Genomic DNA, 25,975 nt, shown 5'->3' with positions numbered 1-25,975 from the left:
CAAAGCTTGGAGTCTTTGGATAGATCACTTAATGTCGTGATGTTTTGTTTGAGGTGGTTTTTTATGAGTACATTTGCATAATTACATAACAAAACAAACCCCCCACACAACAGCAAAAAAAAAAAAGAGACAAAAGCCACTGTGCTGAGGGGGAGAGACTGCAGTATTGAAAGCAAGAAAGGATCAAAGAATGGCTTTTAATGGTATGGTCAAAAAGTTGGAACCTCAGGGGCTGAGATACAGAAGTGTCTGACTTAATGTGTTATCTGGAGGTAAGAATCAGAAACAATCACGTTTTAGTGGACCAAAAAAGGGTGGATGCTTATCTTCAGTGATTAAAGCAGAAGAAAGTAGCTAGTATGATCTGATCAGGAATAGCAATAGCAATATAGCACTACAGCTATAGTAAGTCTGACAGGGGCAGAATATTTGACAGCTCAAGATCTTTCTGTGAAGAGACCACGTCTGCACGGATGGGCTCTGGGAAGCTCATGGTTTGAAGGCATCCAAGGTGCAAATAATCCAAGAGAGGTGGAACAAACATAATGTCTTGAGAGAGTATGCTGTGTTTTGTTGAGAGAAGATGAAGAGGTGAAGTCTAGAAAAGAGAAAATAGTCAAAGGAAGAAATCCAGAAGGAAACAAAAATGGAGAAGATAGAGAGGTCAAATGTAAGCAACTCAGTTAAAAATATATACAGCTGGGGTGAGTTCAGAAACTTATGCTGGGGTGTATACTCTACCTTTAGTGTGAAGTTGTCATTAAATGTTTCATAATAAGAGCATGAACTGACTCTCCTTTATTTATGTATTTTTAATACATAATTAATTTGTTTTTCTTGGTTGTTTATGCTGCCTTTCTTTTAGAAATTAAAACAGTTCATGTATCTGCATCACAATCTGTTTTACAAACCTGCTAAATTAAAGTATTATGCATTAGTACTACTATTTTAAGAGAATAAATACTGTCTAGGAGAAATAAAATTTAATATGTACCTTTTCAGTTTGAAATTATTTTCTGAATTACTGCTGAAATAGAGCTGCCTATCATTTGTGCAGAGATGAGTTGGTGAAAGAAGTCTATAGGTATCTTTGCTCTTTAATTCCTTAAGAGATATAAAAAAAAAAAAAAAGAACGAAACATGATTTACTAGTTTGGACAAGAGACCTATTAATTTCAATAAAATGTTCTGGATAGTAGTGAATACTAAATATTTAGGGCAAAATTGTGAGAAATTCCATTACAGGAAATCCTATCAAGTACTAGATGTAAAGGTAGCTTGGTGCTCCTGTTTTAAGTATTAGGCGCATAATATGTGAGGTAAAAAAACATTTCCAGAGCTTAGCATTAAACTTGGAATGAGTCTTAAGTGAATAGCTCTTCCATGTTCTTGAAGCAAATTTACGCACAATATTTCTCATCCTTTTGATTGTAACATCTTGGAGTACAGATTTAGCAGAAGATTTTGAAGGGGTGTGTGTGAGGGGAACTACAGGTGTGTATGGAACAGATGTTATAAAATAAAGGATGATGTCATTAAAAACCTGGATCTCCCTTTACTTAGTGCATCTTGGGACCTTGTTAAACTTAAAGAGCCTGTCCCAGGTGTTATTATTTCATGTGGGAGAGGTCCTGCTGCAGTCTGAGCTTTTGCTTCATTTTGCTTTCTGCATATATACTCTCAGCAAGCTCTTAAATGTCCTTTAAAGTTCCCTTAGTGTTTTGGTTTTGTCGTTATAATTTATATAATAAAGGCCCTTAAACTGGTGTTTGTGTTGGTGCAAAGTAGTTCATAGTTTGGTGTCAGTGGGTTAGGCAAAATTTGGCATGGCAGAGAATACCTGCTGCAGTGGTTCAGAAACTGAAAACGTTGTAACTGTTTTGCATAATCCTGGGATGGCTTCTGACTGTTTTGCATCTCACTGTGCAAGAACATTTTGTTACGGAGGTTGATCTTTCGAACTAGTACTTTAAGCTTCCTAACCAGCATACCAAACCTTGTCCCTCAAAGCTACTGTGGTACTTGGATTCCCTTAGATTTATTCTAATCTGTTAATAATAAGGTGTTTGGTTTCGTGGTGTGGGGTTGGTTTTCTTTTTTAAATTTTATATTTTTTTTCACTGAATTTAACCATTCAGCTGCTAACGTATTCATCCCCAGGCAGAGTGCCTTATAGCCTCCTGAAGTTTTGTAGGCAACTCTGAACAGTCTGCAACTCTGAACAGTTTTTTCAGAGCGCGATAGGTGAGAGCCAGGTCTTGTCCGAAAACATGAGCACGTTTGTCTGCTGCTGTATCTGTCCAGGAAGCCCTGCAGAGAGAGGCAGCATGTGTTATCGTGGGTACAGTTGCATAGAAACCTGTTCCAACGTGATTTGGATCAGACCTACCTCATGCCTTGCTTCCTTGGAGGTACTTAAGCTAATATGTAGCTGTCTGCACCTGTTCATGTAGTGCTGTAGGCATTTAGTCCTGCTGCAATGAAATGCCTCCTCGGAAGTTCTAAGTTGGATTTGAAGAGATTGCAAAGTATACTTTGCAGTACAATAGTTACAATTGTGCATCGATTTATAATTATTTATAATTTTTCAAGAATACTTTTTCAATGGAATTTGTAGATTGCTTAAGATAACACTTGGCTGTGACCTACATTTTTCTAGTAATGTTTTTATTATGCTAAAATGCGTACTCTTTATTTTACGGTGTAACATCTTTAGAAGCCATTTCTATGGGGAAGGCAGCTGTGAATGCTGTCAGAGGTGAATCATTATGTTGCCTTTTAAAAGCACAATTGCCATCATAAAACTTATTCAATAATTGTGATATTGCAATAGCTGCAGTGTATCTGTTAGCAGTATATGGGAAGGATTTTATCAAAAGGCTGTTCTTATAGACTGTCCATATCTGAAGGTAGGACTGTGGGAGAACTAAAGTTGTAACTTTGCAAGTTTTCTTTTGAAGACATAAATCTGAAGGAAGGAATGGTGTTTGAGGAATAGATGCTTAAGGAAGACAGTAATACTGAGCCAGGAGGTGTTACTAATTGCTCTTAAAGTAAACTTGTCACTTTAGAGGGTCTATTTTAAGTTGGTGAAACTGAAAATCATAAACTTGAGCATTCACCCAGAAAAAATATAAACATAATATATGAGTACTTCCTTCTGCAGTTAGTCAATGTGGTTAACTTTGCTTTTCCGCTACTGTTTGCAGAAGTATGCAATTATTGATTTGCTCTTTAAGGAGCAACCATCTCTTGCAACTTGCATTATTTAACATGTTTTAACTTTTATGTATTGTTTTGTGCGGCTTTAGTTTGTAAGTGTTCTCTCCTTAGCAAATGGAATTGGACTTCGGTGTGCCTTCCCTTTTTGGAAGGGGGTTTGTGTTTGTTTTGTGGTTGTTTTTTTTTCCCTCTTTTTTCCTTTTTTTTTTTTCTTCTTTTTTTTTTCCCCTGTGGTTCTTGCTTCAGGTTAGTTTTTAGGTTTAAGTTGGACTGGATTTTGGTGAATGTTGTGGTCCTAAAGGCTTTCTGAAGAGGAAGGAAGGCTGTGATGTACATGACCTTGTAACTCTTTTTCAGGGCTCTGCAAATCCTGTCCCCTGCGGGGAGGAGAATGTTTCCTCTCCACCTATTACTGCTGACCCGTGGGCTTTGGGGATGTGAGTCTTTACAGAGGCACAGTTATGGTACTTTTGCCATCAAAACTCTGGTTTCAAGTCTAGACTTAGTGTTGGTTTACTCTCTACTTGTTTTTGAAGTAACTATGACATGATTTTTTTTTTTTTTTGTTTCACACAGTTTGTAGGTAACTTATCTACTGCTTTCTTGGTCCTAGCTTTGTAGTCTTAAAAGGCCTTCTCTTTCTGGAGTAATTATGTTGGCTAAAATAATCCTTAGATGTTTTTTTATTAGAGCTTTTTCTTTTAACCTCCCTGTTTAGGGTTATTTTTCTAACCTCTTCTTTGTATATTTAATGACCAGGGCAATCAAAGAGAGGTTAGCTGCCATGACAAGGAGCAGACAAATCCTCTCTTTTTACCAGAATTGTTCTGTTTTTAAGACTTTCTTCAATTTAGGACATGATTCATTTTCTTAAAGGAGAACTTCCATATTAGGCCGGTTTCAAAACAAAGAAAATTTAAACAAAAGAAAGATACTTGATGTAATACGTGTCTTAGTAAATGCATTCACTCTTTGAAACGTGACTGCCTCTGCCTACCTATGGCCACTGTAACTTTACTGTTGTGACCCTCTGGTCTCAGAGAACCTTGTTGAGGAAGTCCTGGTGGTTCTTCTCACAGAATCTGGGAGCGATATGGGTAGGATTGAATGGAAGGGACCCCTTTTCTTGAGAAATTCTTGGAAGTCCATAATCTCGCCCCCTGAGGAGTTAACTACGTGCTGGTTTCTAAATGCAAACCTCTTCGAAGCATTGGCACTTGCTTTTTAAAAAGGGACTTAGTCAAATACTCTAAGCAGTCTCTTGTTTAAACCAGATCTTTTCCACTGTCATCATCCCCTTCTCCCGGGAAATCTTTTGCTTCGAATTGGATTTGTTTTCTGTATTTGTGACGAAATTTGAAATCAGGCTCTCCACTTTTTTCTCCTCAATTTGTTCGCACAGCCAGTGTGTTCCAGCACTGTGCTGAGAATGGGAATTCAGACGTTAACTCTTGCTCCCTCTGCGGGCTCTGCGGCAGAACGACGTCAAATGCTGCAAGTTTTCCATGAGCTGTTCTTTGTGTGGCTTCTCTGGGTGCCAAGGTAACCTGTCTGTCCCACGTTTGACATCAAAATGCTTTCTTATAGTGCCTTACAGTGTTTAGGAGTAAGGTGCAATACCTTGAAGCTTCTCTTCTTTATTCCTAACCCTGTAGGTAGGGTTGTTAACAGTAATTTAGATTTTAATTGACAGCACCTTTAACTGTTAAAATGTTCTCATACTAAAGTGATTTAGAACCTTTGCTGACAACTAGTAGTAAAGATAAAAGCAAATTTATTTCTTGTGAACAAAACTGATCTATGAGTTTTAGTGGAGGAGATGAAAAATGTGCTGAAACCTTTATATACAGCATACATTCTTTTCTGTACAGAAACTTGATTAGCCTACAACGTTTGTTTTTAAAACAAATGTCCATGCCTGACATTTGGAGTCGCCAGTCACTGGAAAGCTGAAGAGTGAGAGTTAACACATGCCTTAACCCCCATATGAAGGGAAATAGTCTTTACAGGGAGGTATCTATCATATATTTTTCACTGTCTTTTTAGTACTTTTGAAAAAGTTCCCAAGAGACCCTGGGGACATTGGTTGATAGCAGATACTTGCAGTCTGAAGGAAACAGGTGAAGTGGGAAAATAAGAAGTTCTTCTGTTGCAGCCATGAGACTGAGCTGTTAATCTGGAAGTGTTTAGATATGTTAATGAATAATAATAAATTTTTTTTGATTTCTTAATTATTTTCTTCATGGTGTGGGAAGGAAAAAGAAATCTGCCTTTGGTTTCACTTCCCATGTTAGCTGTGGAAATTGCCAGCCTCATGGTAGCTGTGCCAATTTGGGAAGTACTCAGAGTTCATGCTTGGACTATGGAATATGCAACAGAGGTTGTGCTATTTGCGTACAGTTTCAGCAATCTGTCCATTTCTGTGCTTATTTTACCTTTTTATAGTTGTGGGTCCCGGGTGCTTCAGAAGTTCTGTAACTGCCTCTTCTGCAAGAGGCTGCTATTTTCAGTTGTTCTCATGTTTCGTAAATTTCTCCTATATTTCTTATGTGTATATGTGTGTTTGCGTATATATATGTAGATATGTCTGTATTTATCCATTTCACATGTACCTAGGGAAAAGGAGTTAAAAATGCTAATGGAACTACCTTGGGAATGAAAAGGCTTTAGAAAGCTGATGTTTGTCAGTCAAAACAGTTTTGAAGTGGTAGTTGAACGAGAGAGTTCCAATCTGTATTTGGAACCAAAAGACAAGGGAGGTTTAGATCAGCATTAGGAAAAATTTCTTCCCAGAAAGGGTTGTCAAGGGTTGGAACAGGCTGCCTGGGAAAGTGATGGAGTCGCCATCCTATGAGGTGTTTAAAGGACATGTAGATGTGGTCCTTGGGGACATGGTATTGGGGTGGATTTGGCAGTGCTACTGTTCGGACTCTGATATAAAGGTCTTTTCCAGCCTAAATGGTTCTCTGATTCTATATAGGACTTTATGGTTGGCTTGGGGAAAGCAAGTAGTATGTTATCCCAAGTCTAGCAGTTATAGGAGGGACTTGCATCCCTTTCCGTATTTTTAAATTCCCTAACTTCTTAGCAAGGACAAAGTATTTAATAAGGAGAAGTTGATAAGTGCTAGCTTTTTCTTGAATATTTCTGCTATCATACACTGTCTCTTTTTATTAAGAGTTAATATTATGGTTTAACACTGACTGCTTCTCCAGTATTTCTTGTAGTTTCCTGACAGACATAATCTCTAAATTTTGCTAGAAATGGGGGTCTATGCAGGAAGCTCTGCAGTTAAATTATTACCAGGGTTTAAGTTTTAAGGAGTGGAATCTTTTACAATGTATTGGCCTTCTTCCTCGCCTCTGCTTGAAGTGATGACGACATATGACCAACCACATAAAATCTGACTAGCTGTTATGACTATGATTTTGTCTGAGCGGTTTTATCTTTCAGGAACAGAAGAAAGCAAGCAATCTGCTGTGGAAGATTACTTATATCTCGTGTTAGTTTTATAGTACTAATACTAAGGTCTCCACCCACAGAGACTGCTCATGCTGTGCTTTTAGGGACTCATCTATGGAAGATTTCTCCTCTTAATGGGAGGTGACTTGCTAGCCTATATTCCAACTTTTCTAGATCTGTGTGAAATAAAAGAAAATGGATTTTACAATTCCATGCTGCTTCCTCCCCCCCCGCTTCTTGTATGTATTTGGAGAACCCTTTTGTAGTAACTTTTGAAATACTGACACAACACTGCAGTATATGACATGACTGCAGGATCTTCCTTTTTATCATGTTTACTAAAAGGCAAGGTGTGGTATTTTGACATAGGCTTCCTATTAACTAAACGAGAATAAAACAGCTTTGTGTCATGCTTCTGTGCTTGGAGTGTAACCACTGAGGAGTGGTTAGCAAGAAAATTGGCCCTAAGATGACTTCTGTTTTTCTAATGGGATGAAATAGAAGTCAGATTTTTGTGGGCTAATCAAAAGACTTTTGTGATTCTTAGGCAACATCTTTCTCTCATCCCTCAGGCAGTTGCATTTAACTGGTACAGCAGGATTCAGGTGTTACTCATCCATAAGGGACTGGCCAGTTTTCAAATCTTATGTGGTCTAATCTTCAAGCAGATGAAGTAGTTAAATGTCTTCAGAGTAGGGGAGTATGCCGTATGCTTTGTGTGGTGCATTCTTGTAATCACTGAAAATCTAAGGCATGCTAATAATGTTGTTTAACCTAGTATACTAGGACCTTCACCTTCAGTTTTTCTAGAACTGTGAAAATCAAATCCTGTAAGAGTATTTAACTTTCTTTCTGAGTTTTCAAGTAGTCAACTTACATGAATTGTGTAAGGTTCTCTGGCTGATTTCCTTGCAGTTTCTGTTTAGAATTTCTTACTTAAGACGCTGTTTTTCCTCTTCTTCAGTTTCTAAGGGAAGATATGCAATACAAGGATGCCTCTAATAAGCATAGTCACCTGCACAGAGAAGACAAACATATCACCATTGAGGATCTGTGGAAACGCTGGAAAACGTCTGAAGGTAGGCAAACAAGAGTAGTTAAAAATGATGGTGGTTATTGAAATAGACACAATTCAACAGTTTGCCATGTAATTTAGAGTAGTAAATGGATAACCTCTTACAGCATTTTCACAAATCTGTTTTGGTACTATTGTTATAGGTGTATGTAAACCTGACTAAAAATTCAGTCAGTCTAGCTAGTGTTAATTTCCTCTTCAGAGATCTAGAATGTTAGACTTGGTGGGAGAAAAATACTTTACTTATTGTTTTTTCCACACATCATTTGAAAGGTGTTGTGCTAATGCTGAGCATATAGAAATCTGAAAGTTTGTATTAGCCAAACAGCTAAAAGTAGTAATAAAAGAGGAAGGAAACTAGGAACATACCGCTGATTTATTCTGCTCATGTAAGAAATCATTTAAGTGCAGCCTCAGGTAATACATTGGCAAGTGTTTGTTGTGTAGTAAAACTGTTATAAAAAGCAATTTTGTAGCCTCATCTCTTCAAATGTTCTGTAAATGCTTACTCATTAAAGATCTTGTTCGATGAAACTATTGCAACTAAATTATCAGAGAAAATTATCTCCCTACAATTGTCTAACTTGGGAGTAACTCTGCAAAAATTTGAGCTATAGTTACAGGAAATGTATCTACTTTGTCTGTGTATGTCCTTGTTCTGTGTTTCTTGAATGTAGTGGGCAGTGTGAGTAAGACTTGAAAGATTTCGAGACGAATGTCTGGTCTTACTGTGTCTGCTTGTAATGGCTCTGTTGTGCATCCTGTTGAGGAAACTGAAGTTGCACCACAGGGAGAGCTCCCTCGAATGAGACTCCCAAACCGTGTTAACAGTGATCTGGTGACTGTTAGAAAGCATGAAGCTCAGAAAATAAATTACTTTTATTCAGTAATAGATAACATGGAAAATAACATATTTCTTTTCTATATGTTTTAGGAATTCTGATTTAGGTGTTTCTCAGATGCTGCTAGTTCATAGTGCTAGTTTAATGCAATTTCGCAGCATTAAATAAGAACATGGAAGGTAGTGTAAATGATGGTATCGGTAATTTGAAACTTCGTTAAGTAGTCTGTTGAGGTATCTGTGTGAGGATTGCAAGCTCTAAATAGTGCCCTTGACAGTGCCCATTAGTGCTTATGCAGAAACATCATCTGGAGCTATTGCTCCTTAGTTTATACTGAGTAGAATTGCCCATTTTTCTTAAGTATTTGTCAAAGAGCCTAAAGTTACTTTCTGTTGAGGATATTAGTGATGTGAGACAAATGAAATTTGAGGGAAGAAAGAGAAAATGCGGCTTATGATATAATAAGTACACTATTGCTCTTTGGAGTCTCCTTTTAGGATTAAGAAAAACAGGTTATTTTAAGTAATTGCTTGAAATGAATCTTATACAGTAAATGGAACCATGAGAATCTGTTCGATTCAAAGCTTTAAAAATTGCCTAATAAAGTAAAAAAGCAGCTTCAGAATATTGCTTTTTAGTATTTCTGGCACTGGGCAGGCTTTCAGTATACCTGCCTGCTCAGAATCCTCAAGACATAAGTCTGTACTGGTGCAAATGAAAAGTGATTTCAAGGCTGCTATAGGTTTTGCCTGCATGGAAGACGTCATATCGTAGTTTAAATCAGCATCTAGCCTATTCTTGCTGTATTGCTACATGCTTTCAGTGAGTCCTTTAGTACAAAACAAGACTGTCAGCTTTATGCTTTTTGTGACTGTTTTACATTTTTCATCTTATAATCTAATTCTACAGAGAGCGCTCCATTTAGAGGAATGCCTAGGAACTAGCATAGCTGTTCAAAGCATAGAGAACAGTGCCTTCTGAAAGCCCTCTGACTTCTGGTATTTTGTATATTCTTTAAAGGCAGATGCCAGTATATGCTTGTTATATGGTATTTACTCTGACTCTCTCCTTTTCTCTCTAACTAAGCAGGATTTATACATATACAGAGTCTTTCAGCTATTCAGCTTAGTATTGCTGGTATTACTGGGTTAAAATCAAGGTGCATCTTCAGTATTTTTTCTGCCAGGCCCCTGAAGAAGTGGTAGTTGTGAGTGCAGCAAAGGGGCCAGATGAACATTTGTATTGATGTCTGAATACCAGTCCTTGTACAATTATATTTGCAAGTTCTGTGTCTTGAGGGTGTTTGCCCTTTTTTTTTTTTTTTCCCCCCTCTAAGGGGCAAAGATCATATGAATTTGCTGTCTGAAGAGAGATGTGTAAGGATTTACTATCAATAGTAAGGGAGCCCGTAAAACCAGCACAGGGTAGTTCTTTGGCCTTTCTTAGTGAATAGATAGGGTGCTGCATTCTTGGTGATGTAGTATTGTCCCTTGGGACTTGATTTTGTAGCAAAGTAAAACTGATGGTCAAAGCTGGAGTTCATGGATGGTTTACTGTTGTCCAACTAATCTGACTCGGACTTAGGTAGGAGTTTTTACGAACTACCTTACAAAAAAGAAGAGTAGTTTCTCTCTACCATTATGTCATATTTTACCCTTAATGTATAGTATATCCTGTAGACTGCCATATAAGCTGTCTAAATATGAGAAGAAACTTCTTTACTGAGAGGGTGACAGAGCCCTGGAACAGGCTGCCCAGGGCGGTCCTGGAGTCTCCTCCTCTGGGGAGTTTCAAAACTTGCCTGGATGCGTTCCTGGGTGATGTGCTCTGGGCAGTTCCGCTTTAGCAGCAGGGTTGAACTAGCTGTTCTCTAGAGGTCACTTCCAGCTCTGACAATTCTGTGGTAGTACAAAAAACTTCTCCCTGCCTTGGGTGTGTGTTTTTTTTTTTTCTTTAACTCTTTTTTCTTTGTGAAAAGTAGAAGGTGACATAAAGCCTGATACCTTGTTTATTAGAGCAAAACAATAAAAAATGGCTTTATGTTTATATGTGCAATCACCTGTTGTATTCTGCAGTAATGTTGCACAAGTGTTCGTGCAGCCGCTGGGACTAAACTGCATACCACAAGGGTGTTATGGTTGCCTTGCGCTTTCTTAATCGTTTGCTGTCTCAGGTTTTAAAAATCAGAGACTGGGAATGCATGCAAGCAAGGCTTGGCTAAGGATGAGTTACATAATGCCGTGTGCTGTTGTTCCAGGCAGGACCGGTACAGTACTGCTGTCTGGTCCTTCTACATGATGGAAAATAAGTTGTAATGTTAAACTTCAAAAGATGATCAGGGTGACTCCTCTTTTTTTTTTGCTTTTTTGTGCTGTTAAAAACCTTCTAGTGGCAGTATATTTCATACTGATGTTGCTGCTGATGGTCCTCCTAAAACAAAACTAACTTTTGAATCCTTGTTTGCGCTTCATACAGAACAATCTTGTGGTTTTCTATATTGCCTGGTCAGCCTGTTCTCCACTTTAAGTCTAATATGTGGCTGTCATTCGCTCCTTGCCATGAAATACTCTTATCGAATGTAATTTGATTTCTGAAAGGAGTAGGAGAACCATAGGAGTACTGGGGCTGACACTGTAATGTTTTATTTCACGCCTCCCTGCCCTGAAGCACTGTGGTACATGATAAATTTAACATGGAAAAGTGATGTATAGCCTGATCTTCTAATCAGCCATTAACGTGGGTCAGCAAGGAGCAACTTTCATACAGGGTCGGTTTGAAGCTACTTTTGCTATCTTCACCTTGAGGCATGTTATTTTAGCAGTAGGGAAAAAAACCCAAACCAACCCAAGACTTGTGATCTGAAATAGAACAGCTGATGCAAGTCTAGAGACCAAGGGCTACACTGGGGTGTAAACACTGTGGCTTCTACACTTGCCTGCCCAAGGCACATTGCTGACACCATCTCTCTCAAGATACACATTTGTGACAATAGGCATAAGAGGGAAGGATGTTATGATTACTCTTCAATCCTATGCACATTTAATTTACAGCAATTATCAGTTGCTACTCCACTGTCTAAAGCACTGGGGTTTTTTTGAGTGATTGAAATAAGGAAAATTAGTAGGAGGTGGCACGTTCTGATTGTGATGCTGGTGGAGATGTATTTCAGCTGAGCTGCTTGCCTTTCAGTAGTACACCCAGTGTGAGTCGCTTGTCTTGTGTCAGATTTCAGTAGCCTGGAACTGCTTCTATTGAAGAAAGGGCAGCTTGCTTCTCAGTCATGTATGCTGTTGTAGAATAAACATACGTGTTAGTCATGAACTCTTATAGGAGACAACTCAAGCAATACCAATACATAGCATATAGAAGATAACGTGGTTTCCAGAGCTGCGTCTTCTGTGCTATCAGTGCTTTAAGTCTGTAGTGTGTAGTATCTACAGCAGATGTTTTTCTCCTGTGTTACATCAAAACATTTTTTTGCTCTGGATCAGTTTATGAACATGGTTCTGGAATGCAGTTAAGGTGATATTTTTCTGGATGATCTTGCCACCCTTTTGAGATGCTTAGAATGACTTGTAAATATGTTCATTTATTATTCACAAAACAGTGAAGAGCCTTTGCAGTGTGAGAATGATCTGTTTACAAACAGAGCACAGACATTTTGCATAAAAGCTTAGAGTAGTACCACAAAACTGAGTCTGTTGCAAGATCAGTACCTGGAAGACAGTTCGTGGCTCAAAAGCAGAGGAATAAATGGGACTGCATGCTGGGAAGGAGGTGTAGCTGTTCGTATGTATAGGGTACAAGTGGTTTGTACTGTGAGTTCTTTTTTTTTTTTTTTTCCCAAAGCTCTAAGTCAGTCTGTGAAATATGTTCTGTCTCCAGTTATCTGGAATGCTGAAAATCTGAAATACTTAAACTTATTTTTCAACTACTCTAAGGTAGACAAGAGACCTAGAAATCTTTACTGTGTGAACAGAAATATGAACTCATAAAAATTTCTGTTGCCTGTGGCTTACCTGTCAAGCTTTCAGCAGTTCTTTCTAAAGGATCATTGACAAAATTCACCACTGAGAATGTGTTCTTGTGATAACGTTTCTAAAGAAATCTCTGCCCAGCATTGTCACATGCAAGTAGTTTTAGATAAATGTTTTTTTTTTAAAAAAAAAACAACTAAAAAAATTGCTCTTACAAAGACACATCTGTCCAGAAGAATGTCGTCATTCTATATCTTTCATGTACAGACAAACTTTTGCAGACTTTGTAAATGGAGAGAACAATTTCCCTTCAACTTTGTCAGTGTAAAGCTGCAGCAGTTGGCCTATAAAAGCCAGAAATGTATTGAGATTTTTTTCTACCTCCCCTCCCGCCCCCAATCTCTGGGTGGTATTTCCTAATTTTCTTGGCCATGAAAGTTTATGTAGACTGCTGCTGTTATACAGGAATATTGTTAATTATTTACATAATTTTTCTTAGTGGGAATATTATTGCATTGAATACAGCCATTTGGGGCACATTTGAAAGAGATTTAATTATTTTCCTGTTAAATTTCTTCTGTCTTTCAGTCTTCTCTCTTTCTCTGTTCTCTGCTCTGATTTTCTGGTTAGTAAGCATGAGTCTCTATGAAGATTCCTGTGAAAACAAATTCTTAAGCCATCACACTGGAAAAGATCTTTTTACGTTGCCTTAAATGGCTACAGCACCTGCTGGTCTGTGTTTAGTTCTGCAAGGGTAGTAAGGACAAAAGGATTGAGATCAATTTAAGTAGATAAGAGTCACAAGATGCTGTCCTGATTTAAACAAAAGCAAAACACTAAATTGTTCTGTGGAATTTTTAATAAAGACATACTTGTTTGTTTATAGTTTGCTTAAGCTTCCTCTGAGAAGCATATAATGAAAAAGGCAAAATGCCAGAAACACCTTGGTTGAATGTTAATGCTAATTTTTCTGCAGTTAATGTGCCTAAACTCTGTTACTCACTGTAACCTGCTTTTCTGCTGCTTGTCTTCTATATCTTTCTGTTGTTTTTTACAAAAAATAAAGGTAATTAAACTGACTTTTTCTTCCAGTTCATAACTGGACTCAAGAGGACACTCTTCAGTGGCTGTCAGAATTTGTTGAACTGCCCCAATATGAAAAGAATTTTAGAGACAGCAATGTCAATGGAACAACACTTCCCAGGTGAATTTCAAATAATTTTCAAATAATTCTCTGTAGGGTGTTGCTTTAGTCTGTATGTGCGAACAACTATGTGAACCTAAAGTCTAGCAAGATATGCTCAAGTGTTAGAAAAGGGAAGCATCCTTGAAGTTATGAAGAGCTGGCTACATTTTTTTTCCTGCCAGAATATTAAAAAATATAAGTACTTTTTACCGATCACTTCATCTTAGTTTTGTTTCTTGCTGTTAAAGCTTTTATCGATAATCATATATTTCTGTATGTTAATGGAATTTTTGAACAACATATGGGTATACCTCAAAACCTGTCTTCAGACCCCCTTTTCTTGACCATAACCACTGAATTTAAGCGTTGCATGTATTTTGAAGAGTTAGTGTCACAAGTCTGCAAATATACCATTACCTTTAACTGTGCCAAATGTATTTATTTTGTGATTATACCAGAAAGAGAAGAATAGAGTGACGATTTGATGTTCTTCTTTAGCCACATGCTGATATGCTTTTTTAATAGGACTACTGTCATTGTATTGTATCTCTCACAGTAACGGCTTAGCTATAATCTGTGTAACTGTGGGAAGTGCTGTTGATGTGTTTCTTTCCACAGGCTGGTTTTGAATATAGGTTGTGGAATACATAACGTTTTGTCTTATCATTAACAGGATAGCAGTAAATGAACATGCTTTCATGATCTCTCACTTGAAAATAATTGACCGGAGCCATAGACAGAAGCTTCAGCTTAAAGCCTTGGATGTTGTTTTGTTTGGACCTCTCACACGTTAGTAACTTTTTGGAGTTTTTTCTTATCTCTTACTTGTAAGAATTCAACAGAGAATATTTTCGGTGACGCTTGATGCTGTAGGTGAGATAACTTATGTACTTTGTGGATGTACTGATGGATTGCGTGGTATGTGTTGTGGAACCGGGCAATAAATAGAATCATAGAATCATAAAGGTTGGAAAGGACCTTTAAGATCATCAAGTCCAACCTACAGCCCTACACCACCCTAACATTAAACCGTCTCTTGAAGTGCCACATCCAACTGTTTTTTAAACACTTCCAGGGATGGTGACTCGACCACCTCCCTCAGCATCCCATTCCAGTGCTTCACCAACCTTTCGGTGAAGAAGTTTTTCCTAATGTCCAATCTAAACTTCCCCTGGTGCAACTAGAACCCGTTCCCTCTTGTCCTGTCGCTATTCACTAGGGAGAAGAGGCCAATACCCATCTCACTACAGCTGCCTTTCAGGTAGTTGTAGAGAGCAATTAGGTCTCCCCTCAGCCTCCTCTTCTCCAGGCTGAAGAGCCCCAGCTCCCTAAGCCCCTCTTCATAAGACTTACCCTCTAGTCCCCTACATGACAAAGGGTTATTAAGATGCTGGGATCAGGACAAAGGTTCACCTCTATGTGTAAGATTACTTAAAAATTTTAATATAACCCCACCTACCTGATGGATGGGTTTTGGCTTTTGTGTCACAAGAAGTGTCCTCTAAATATTTGTAACTGTTTAAATTACACTTACAGCTAGTGTTACATTCACTTCCCAGTTAGCTTGGACAGTGTAAGCTGGGATGCTGAGATGAGAGGAGATGACCTTCCCCAAGGAAGAAAAAAGGAGATGATGGTGCAAATCTAGTACCAGTGTCTTGTGCAGACTCAGGTTTAAGTGCAGTTAAATTTAATATAGCAGTTCCACATCTGACCCATTTTAGCATATACAGACATTTTCATCTCACATCATCGGTCGTCTGCGTGCTTGTACACAATTACAGATCTGTTGTGGTACTGTGCGTGTCAGGCATTCCCGAACTAGAAGACCCTTCTAGAGCTTGGTGGTCAGTTTGAAGAGTAGTGAATGACTCTGCAAATGTCAGGCCAGACCTGAGCTAGCCTGACTGATCTGAGCTGGAGTTTTCTTTATTTTTTGAGGGAAAAAAAGCATTTTTTGTTTGCATTATACCTTTAATGTTACCAAAACCTGTATTTTAAAAGTTTTACAAAGGTGCAAGTGACTATAAAAGTTGTTCTAACAAAGAAGTATATGTGAATCTTGGACACTTTGACAATCCAGGTTTTGCTTTTAAAAAGTGCTTATGAACCGAAGTTCTTACTGGCCTGATAGTGTAATTGGGGAAACTCTCTCAATTAATTTAGATGAAGATACAGACTATGTGCGGTAAATGTTTAGTAAGCTTTCCTCAAAAAATAATGTCTGTATTAGTATAGATTAAATAGATTATGTTAGAGAGAGTTACGTATGTTGCATGGAACATGCTCTGAAATCCATCTGAAAGGTTGATAAGTAGTTGTTGGAAATGGTTCATGACAAATGAGCTTAAATTCTGTTTAGCTTTATGTTCTGTCACAGTTTAGGCTGTGGTGGGGAAAAAAAAGAAGTCAATAGTTTACTGTCTGTATCAATGAACTAGTTAATGATCATGTTACTCTCTACACAGGTCCCCCTCACAACTGGATGAAGGATTTTATATTAACAGTTTCGATAGTTATTGGTTTTGGAGGCTGCTGGTTTGCATATACGCAGAACAGAACCTCAAGAGAACATATCACAAAAATGATGAAGGACTTAGAAAGTCTCCAAACAGCAGAGCAAAGTCTTCTTGACTTGCAGGAAAGGTATAAAATAAGAAAAAGTTAATGTTTAGTTGTCCTTTTGTTTTGAGGCTAAAGACAAATGCAGGTCCTTTACAGTCATAAGTAATTTGCATTGAGCTGCCTTGGGGGTTTTTTTCTCCTGTTTGTAAGTTCTGAAGTTTGAAAGTCTCTGATACACCTGTAACTCTATGAAGACTCATATTTTGAGCTTATTACACGATTATTGAAGGTTCACCTAAAAGTTGGCATGTTTTATCTGATGTGGACGTCGCATTGTATAGTGTGATCGTTGCTGATTCATGAAGCTTGCACAGTCTTTATTATCGCAGAGTGGTTGAGGTTGGAAGGGACTTCTGGAGATCATCTTGTCCAGGCCCACTTGCTCAAGCAGCATCACCTAGTACAGGTTGCCCAGGACCATGTCCAGTCGGCTTCTGAATATGTCCAAGGACGGAGACACTGCTACCTCCCTGGGCAACCTGTGCCAGTGCTCCGTCACCCTTACGGTGAAAACGTGTTTCCTCATGTTCAGATGGAACCTTGTATGCTTTGGTTTGTGCCCACTGCCTCTTGCCCTGGACACATTTTCTTCTCCTGAGGACTGCAACTTTTAACAAATATGCTGTGTATTTTCTAATGTTTTGTTTTGTTTTGTTCAATTGTGAAGGCTTGAGAAGGCACAGGAAGAGAATAGAAATGTTGCTGTGGAAAAGCAAAATCTGGAGCGCAAAATGATGGATGAGATCAATGATGCAAAACGGGAAGCTCATCGCCTAAGGGAGTTGAGGGAGGGAGCTGAATGTGAGCTCAGCAGGCTCAAATATGCAGAGGAAGAGCTAGTACAGGTATCTGCAAAGCTGTTTATATAATCTTAGTGTTGACTTTAAATTGGCCCTGATTTTATTAGATTCTTAGTGGTTAAAGCAGCGTGTCTCTAGATTTGAATGGAAAAGTTCCAAGCGCATAATGATTGCTTGTCAGTCACGCCATTATCTAGGAAAATAATCCTGTAACTATAAAAAGGCGTACACTTTGTGTATTAGCTTATCGTAATGTTGTTGGATTCATGCAACAAAACACATACAAAGCTTTTTTCCCATCTCTTTGTTAGATGAGAGATAGGAGCTTTGTCTCACTCTTGAGTAGCAATAGATTGTATTTATTGTACTAAATACAAATGCTATCTTGCAAAAATATTTGAACTTCAAGTTAAAGACTATATATCATAGAAAAAAAATCTGCATATATATGGAAATTCATAAGGTATATTTCAGAAATTCCAGATCTGCCTTCCTGACAGCAGTTGGCACACAGGAAAGTTCTGTAAAGCTGTAGTATGTTGCTGTGGGGTATAAAGGTGCTTTATATTTCACTTTATTCTGCTGTCATTTCTGATGATACTATCGGTAACACTTTTATTTTTTCTTGATTGCTAGGTTCGCATGGCTTTAAAAAAAGCTGAGAAGGAGTTTGAACTGAGAAGTAATTGGTCTGTTCCTGAAGCTTTGCAGAAGTGGCTTCAGTTAACACATGAAGTTGAAGTACAGTATTACAATATCAAAAGACAGCATGCAGAAATGCAACTAGCAATTGCCAAAGATGAGGTACTAACTCTTACTCTTTGACTACGTAAAGATTTCTCTGATTTGTAGCTAAATATATGAAATAGTAAATGTAAATTATTCAGATAAGCAGTTTGATATTTTTTCTCCTCTGACTTATTCACTGCCTGTCAATATTGCTAATATTTTGTCATCTGTTAAGTATGTATCTCCTAGTTTTATGGGTTTCATCTTATCTTGCTTTTTAGGCAGAAAAGATAAAAAAGAAGAGAAGCACTGTATTTGGAACACTACATGTTGCACACAGCTCCTCCCTGGATGAAGTGGACCATAAAATCCTTGAAGCAAAGTAAGAATAATGACAGGAAGCATGTTCTTTTGTGATTATTCATTCCTGGAATAATGGAATTTTTTGAAAGTTACTGAATTTTGTGTCTTAGTGTTTTTACACTTCTAAATAAGACGGTTTAAAATATCTTAGTGTCTTAGTGACTTTGCACTTTTAAGTAAAACAGTTTAAAGGATACTTATATGTGAATATTTGGACAGTCCTAATGGATCTTCCAGTATGCTAGAATGACTATACTTGTATTGCTTTGCTTTATGGTTAAGAACAGTGTATGTAATTTTAATGTATGCTTTTCTTCAGGAAAGCACTCTCTGAGTTGACGACATGTTTGCGAGAGCGCCTTTATCGATGGCAACAAATTGAGAAGATTTGTGGTTTTCAAATAGCACACAATTCTGGGCTACCAAGCTTGACCTCCTCTCTCTACTCTGATCACAGCTGGGTAGTTATGCCTCGAGTTTCCATTCCTCCTTACCCAATTGCAGGGGGAGTTGATGACTTAGATGAAGACACTCCTCCAATTGTTTCACAGTTTCACGGTAAGTGATGAGCTCAGTAAAAAGAAAGGGGAAAAGTTGTGGAGGCGTGGGATTTTAGTCAGGTGGGAGAAGAGTGCTGAAATCAAATAGAATTGGATCAAAGCCAAAAAGCCCAAAATTCTATCTGACGTTTCAGATGTATCTTCTGGGACTTGCATAAACTGAAAAACCGGGTTTTGCAATAAAGATAAAACAAAGAAAAAGCCTTTACTCTGTTTCACTGGGACAATAAGGGGCAAATCCAGCTAAGGTTTTGAAAGGCTGCTTGTCATGCTTGGATTGTCACTTAGACAAAAATTTGTACTGAGTATTGCTGAATTTCTGTTTGCACATTTATTCTTTCGTGTGGAAGGGATGGAGTTAGTCTAGGCTCCCTTGAGCTACTAGGAAGATCACACCCTCTGAGAGGCCACACACTACATAGCTTTTCAAATATTCTTTAGTGGCTGGAACAAAATCTTGTTGTTGTTCAAGGGAATCTTTCAGGCAGAATGTTTGGGTTTGGATACAGTGGGTGGTTTTGAGTGGGAGGCGGAGAGTCCGAGTGCTGGATGGAGGGGAATCTGGCTTTAGTTAAACTATTATCAAAATACACACACTGGGGATTCAGACCACCCTCGTATCTTGAGTCGTGGAAGTTGTGATTAACTGGACTCTAGAGGCAATTCAAAAAGATGAGCTTCTGTGTAGCTATTCAAACAAGCAGCATCAAGCTGAGCAGGGCAGAAAACTTTGCCTATGTGTTTCTTTCAGGGCTGGGATTCTCATAAGAAATTAGAAGTGTATTTTAAATTAGTATAAGGAGAATGGTTGCCATTTTGATGGCCTCATTTAGTGTACCTTGGGCACGTGCTTTTCTTCTGAATTTATCAACTTTTTCTGGAGGCCACATTGAAAAGTTCGTTCCCTTCACTGTGAGGGCTTTGATTTAAACTTTAGCAATAAATTCCTTGGATAGCCCAGTAAGACAGGTGCCTAGGGTTAAACTTCTGACTCTATATGGAGAAATCTGATAGTCTGATTTCAAAATTAAGATCTCCATTTATTATCGCTACTTTTCAAATGGTCTAAAATGGCAAAAAATTTAGGTATGTATGTAAGACTTTGGACTTGTGATTTCTTTTAGTCACTCTTCTAATCCGGGTCTTGCATAGAAGTGAAGCCACAGAGCAAAATGCCGTTGGTTCAGAGGAACTACAATTAGAGAAGGACTGTATGGCTGGCAAGAGCATACTTGAGTGAAACTTTAGCAGTTATGGTTTAATTTTTTTTTGTTTAAAGTTCAGTTCATTTGGAAATATTTAGCTAGTGGATGCTGTCTCACCCAGTGATGGAAGTTATCTGAATCTTAGTAACACTTAAAAAACTTTAAATGTGTTGTTCTGAATTTTGGTAAGGCATGAGAGCCTGATTTTGTTGAAGTGATGACAAGGGAAGTAGTTTCTCCATAATTTACTAGCTTTTAAACTTTCTACATGTTAAAAAAACCCTAAAAACACTTGGGAGTGGACAAAGAGAGGGAAAATATGCTAAATGATCTGGTTTTGAAACCAATTCAGGAGTCAAATTAGTTTGGTAACTACTAAATTATTCCCATCATTTAGACAAAAACGGCAAATGCACATGAGGAGGGACAGAAGCAAAATGGCTTGTCTCAGGCAAAATAGGCTGTGCAGACAGGTCAGTTCTGAGCAAGACTGTCTCAGTCTCTGCACCTGAAGTACGCTGTCTGGGCTGTTACTTTAGCCCAGCATCCTTTGATCTCTTAAGGCTGACAAAATTCAAAATCTGCCAGACAGACTTCTTTGAGGTGCATCAGTTGGGATGATAGGTTAAAATGACGTGAAGTAATGTATCTGTTTAATTAATCCCGAACTGAAGTACAGAAAGGAATAGAGAAATAGGTGTACAAGCCTGGAGCAAAGGCGTTACGGGAAGGTGATAGTGAAGATTCTACTTTTCTATTCACTGATTAGGGTTGACTTAATTCCTTGATTTAGTGACTTTCATTTGTACTACAAAATTCTAGATGCTAAATTGAATCCTGTGTATATGCACCTACAAGGAGCCTAAATGCTTATAAAACTCTCAAATTACTGATAGTGCAATGTTGTTTTTTTTTTTTCCTTTTTTTTTTTTTTTTAACACCAGGAAGTGAGATGACATTGATTTACCCAGACACATAGTACAAATTTCTTAAAGGGATTCTTATACCATTATCTCAGTTTACATTTGTTTTTTTAGAAATATTTTTATAACAACACAAGCTTATTTTTGAGCTGCCAACACCTGCATTTCAGGTCAGTAGGGAATTCATCAAAAGTAAAATCAAAAGTCAGAGTTACATGACAATTGTCATGCTGGGACTTGTAAACCTTTATTTTCTGCTTAGCCCGGCAGGAAACAAAGTCTTAAGCTTTGGCAAAGGTGCAGCTGCTTGCTGTTTTGTGAAAGCTGTGATTTCCTGTGCTAAAAGCAGAATGACAGCTCAACCTTTTCTGGGATACCAGGAAAGGAAACTGTAATTTACCTGAAGCTAAACTGGCATCCCAAAAAACAAAATGCATTTTGTCACGCTAAGCATCCTTGTCTAAATAATAATGGATTTGTTTTTGTATGTGCGTTGTGTTTGTTAAGCATTTGGAACATAAATAAGTCTGTTTTACCTAAGCAATGATGCATTCTGCCGGACAGTTTGAGGAGGGTTATGAGAAATTCTGAGGCTCATATAATAGGGAGCCTGTGAAAAGGACTGTAAATTTATTTCCATAGAAGTATTGCTTCCTAATCATCTTTTGAAGGAGGAAGGAGTTGTGGTCAATGGCTCAATGTCCACCTGGAGAGCAGTGACAAGTGGAGTTCCTCAGGGGTCTGTTCTGGGTCCAGTGCTGTTCAACATTTTTGTCAGTGACATGGACAGTGACATCGAGTGTACCCTCAGTAAGTTTGCTGATGACACCAAGCTGTGTGGTGCCGTGCACTCCCTTGAGGGAAGAGATGCCATCCAGAGGGACCTTGACAGGTTTGAGAAATGGGCCAGTGCAAACTGCATGAGGTTCAAGTCGAAGGCGACATCCTGCACCTGGGTCAGGCCAATCCCAGGCACAAATACAAACTGGGCACAGAGTGGATTGAGAGTAGCCCTGAAGAGAAGGATTTAGGGGTGTTGATAGACGAGAAGCTTAACATGAGCCGGCAGTGTGCTCAGGCAGCCCAGAAGGCCAACTGCATCCTGGGATGTATCAAGAGGAGCATAGCCAGCAGGTCAAGAGAGGTGATTCTCCCCCTTTACTCGAGACCCCACCTCGAATACTGCGTCCAGTTCTGGTGTCCCCACCATAAGAGGGACGTAGATCTGTTGGAACGAGTTCAGAGGAGGGCCACAAGGATGATCCAGGGGCTGGAGCACCTCTGCTATGAGGACAGGCTGTGGGAGCTGGGATTGTTCAGTCTTGAAAAGAGAAGACTGGGGGGACCTAATAGCTGCCTTCCAATACCTGAAGGGAACCTACAGGACGACTGGGGAGGGACTTTTTACAAGAGTGTCCAGTGATAGGACAAAGGGAAATGGATTTAAATTGAAGGAGAATAGATTTAGATTAGATTATAGGAAGAAATTCTTCAGTCTGAGGGTGGCAAGACTGTGGAACAGGTTGCCCAGAGAAGTTGTGGATGCCTCCTCCCTGCAGGTGTTCAAGGCCAGGTTGGATGAGGCCTTGAGCCAACCTAGTGTAGTTGAGAGGTGTCTCTTCGCATGGCGTGGAGGTTGGATTTAGGTGATCTCTAAGGTCTTTTCCAACCTAAGCCGTTCTGTTATTCTGTGAATTGGATTAGGAACGTTTTAGTTTGTCACTTCCTGTCAGATGCTTTCCTGGTCAAGTCTTGCGTTGCCATCTCCACCCATTCTTAGTATTTTTGTTTCTGGAAATTCATGGTTAGCCTGGCAACAGAAAGTTGCTATCCAACAGGAAATTCATGAGATGAAAATGAGGTTGAATTAGATCTTCTCTATCGTATTCTATAATTGAAATTGGTCTTCCATGTCTAATGTAAGTTTGAACTAATGCAGTGTGTTTCAGTTGTCTGTTCAGTTTGGTTATACCTTCATTGCAAAACTCCTACATATTCTTTCAAGCTCCAAATCGTCACACAAGTAAAACACAGGATATTGTGTAACATACTAATTTCAGCACTACTATTCTTAGTTTATAAAAGGGTTGGGAGTTTCAGCAGAATCTCTCTTTGTTCTCAAGAGAGCATAGTGAGCCATAACTTTGGTGTACGTGGTCGGGACAATATTTGGCAGGCACTAAGCTGCTGCAGTTGCATCTCGTTCAGCTGCTTCATTTAGCTGTAGAGTGTATAAGGTGATGCCAGTCTTTCTTCCCCCCAGACAGTTAAACAATGTCCAAGTTGCTTAAGAATCGCTGTAGCTGAAACAGACACCTGCTAATTTAGTCTGCAGAGGTACATACTGTTAACATCAATGTCACTTGGAGGGTTTTGGTTTGCTTTTTCTTTGCCTCAGGGTCCATTGTAAAACCTCCCAGCACATTGGCAAGAAGCAGTAGCTTGTGTCGATCAAGACGCAATGTTGTGCCATCATCTCCACAGTCTCAGCATGCTTTGCACTCTCCTGACCCTGACATCCTCTCTGTGTCGAGCTGCCCAGCTCTTTATCGAACTGAAGAGGAGGAGGAAGCCATTTACTTCTCTGCTGATAAACAATGGTACGGAGATTAGCAAACAGCACTTGGAACTCTGATAGGATTATTTGAGACTAACAGTTTAGAATTAGGCAATGAGCCAAGCCAAAAGTTAAAGTAATCTGTAGGATAATATAAATTACTGTAGTCCACGTGGATCAGAGAGAATTCTTGTCTGGTATGTGTATGTAAATAGCTAGCATGTCGTATACAGTTAAGTAATGTTACAATCCAGGGTGCACTGAACTAACCCTGATTCTCCATTACAATATGTTACTGGCTTTTACATCTGAAACTAGGATCAAAAGCAATGTCAGCTACTGGGCGAAGAGAAGATGGATGGTAACACAATTCTTACAGCATGTTGAGCGTGTACCTACTCTTGTTACATGGCCTCATAGGAAAAGGTTAAATTCCTTTTGGAAGGAGCAAATGAGCTTGTTGAAAGGTAGGGACAGAAGAAACTTTTTGTATATGATAGGCTTATATCTCCTTCTTTCATTTCATAACTTTTCCGACTTCATGTGCCAGAAAGATAGTTTTTTGTTCTTTGAAGTGAGATACAAATGACTGATTCTGGGCAGATGCTGCTGCCCACAAAAGCAAGATCTCACAAATTAACTATTTTAAGTTTAGATAATAAAATTATGTAGTGCAAATTGTAACTTAAAATGTATAACTTTAATTTTTTTGTTGTTTTTCTTTTGTTAATTGACTACTAAGGGAAAGTGTGGGTGGTGCTTTTAGACTAATGTTATTGATTCAAAATTAATTTCCTTTTCAGCTGCATGAAGGAAATGGTAGTTTCATTATGTTTTCTCCTCTCTTTGCTCTGACTCAGGGAAGTACAGGAAACAGGTTCGGAATGTGACTCCTTAAATTCATCCACTGGAAGGAAGCAGTCTCCTCCAGCAAGTCTTGAGATGTACCAGACACTTTCTCCTCAGAAAGTATCCCCAGAAGAATTCTCAATGGAGGAATCATCTACAGGAGACTCCTCTTCTCTAACTGCAGATGTTTCTAGGGGCTCTCCTGACTGTGTAGGCATGGCAGAAACTAAGAGCATGATCTTTAGTCCTGCAAGCAAAGTTTATAATGGAATCTTGGAAAAGTCCTGCAGCATGAACCAGCTTTCAGCCGGGATCCCAGTCCCAAAGCCTCGGCACACCTCGTGTTCTTCAGCCAACAGTGATAGTAAACCCAGCCATGAAGCTGCTTCTGTCCCTCGGATAAGTAGCATCCCACAGGACCTGTACCAAAACGGCGAAAAAAATAAAAAGCCATCGAAAATAAAAAGCTTCTTTAAGAAGAAGAGTAAGTGAGGTGTGCAGAAGAAACCTATAGTCATGTTATAAGAACTCTTTTTTAAATCTTTAGGAATGTAATTCCATTTGAGCATTCCAGACTGGATGCCCTAATGGAAGGCTCTGTAGGTCAACTATATTTAACTGACTGTACTGTCAAAGGTCGTGCCAGCTGTCAATGAGAAATCATTAAAAAGTTCAGACAGTTTACATTCATTTCTGCCTATTTATTTCTTTTTTTTAGCTTATCTTTTTAGTGTTTTTTTTTTTTCTAATTTTGTTTTGTTGTTTTTGTTTTGGTTTTAGTGTATTCATGAACCATTTTAAGCCACTTTGGACTTCTAAGCTTTAATGGACTAGGAAGCCTTCACAGGCTTGCCAAAGTTTCTTGTTTACTGGAGCATCTTCCTGTCTTTCCATAGAGCTAGGACATTTGTCTACTGGACTTTATAAAAAATAAAAAGTAGAACTAATTGAATTGCACTACTGTTTTACAGACTGGAAAAGTCTCTCTGCAAGTGAAACTGAAAGACTTGTATTTGACTGAGAAGATGAATCTTTTTGGTTTTAGATATTTTGGGGTTTTTAAGTAGAACTTAGGATTTCTAATTGACTTGATTTCTGGAAATGGAAATGACATGCTTTTATTATGGGAAGCTTTGTTAGATGCATTTATTATTAGAATGGTTCAAGTCCTGCTGTAAAGATCATGTTTTTCCCAGGACTTTCACTGTGATTTTACTTCACTGCGGGCTGTATGACAACAAAAAAAAGGAGAAAAAAAAAAAGTAAAAGAGAAGAGGCTCTTAATTCTTTATGCAAGTGATGGATATGAAACTTGACTGATAACTGAAAATATTCACCCTCTTAAAATGAGGAGGGGGAATAGTAGCTTTTGTTTACAGACTGACAGACAGTGGACATTTGGTTTGCGAGTTTGTACTATGGTAAAGATAATAAATTGGAAACATTATTGTGCTTGGGAATGTTCTGATTTTAGCTGATGCTTGTTTTCAGACATGTTTCAGAGGTCCTGTTAACCGAAAGCTGTTGTAGGCTACATTGCTTTTGCTTACTGCTGTGTAGAAGTTGTTATATTTTTTGGATCAGCTATTAATGTCTTAAT

At 38.5% G+C, this 25,975-nt stretch overlaps 1 protein-coding gene across 1 annotated transcript in view; it reads left to right on the top strand.

Moving 5' to 3' along the window:
• Positions 1–25,107, top strand: part of STIM2 (stromal interaction molecule 2) — a 30,085-nt gene extending 4,978 nt beyond the window's left edge. The window contains exons 3-12 of the mRNA XM_009874313.1: positions 7,649–7,763; positions 13,671–13,782; positions 14,438–14,553; positions 16,233–16,410; positions 17,057–17,234; positions 17,826–17,993; positions 18,200–18,300; positions 18,601–18,839; positions 23,368–23,569; positions 24,387–25,107. Of these exons, the coding sequence (XP_009872615.1) occupies positions 7,649–7,763; positions 13,671–13,782; positions 14,438–14,553; positions 16,233–16,410; positions 17,057–17,234; positions 17,826–17,993; positions 18,200–18,300; positions 18,601–18,839; positions 23,368–23,569; positions 24,387–24,867 (1,890 nt within the window). The 3' untranslated portion in view covers positions 24,868–25,107. The remainder of the gene's footprint in view (positions 1–7,648; positions 7,764–13,670; positions 13,783–14,437; positions 14,554–16,232; positions 16,411–17,056; positions 17,235–17,825; positions 17,994–18,199; positions 18,301–18,600; positions 18,840–23,367; positions 23,570–24,386) is intronic.
• Positions 25,108–25,975: the final 868 nt, after the last annotated feature.

Source organism: Apaloderma vittatum, unplaced genomic scaffold (genome assembly GCF_000703405.1).
Source record: "Apaloderma vittatum isolate BGI_N311 unplaced genomic scaffold, ASM70340v1 scaffold8628, whole genome shotgun sequence".
NCBI classification, from domain to species: domain Eukaryota; kingdom Metazoa; phylum Chordata; class Aves; order Trogoniformes; family Trogonidae; genus Apaloderma; species Apaloderma vittatum.
Note: the sequence above shows the minus strand (reverse complement) of the source record. Positions and strands in the feature narration are given on the sequence as shown.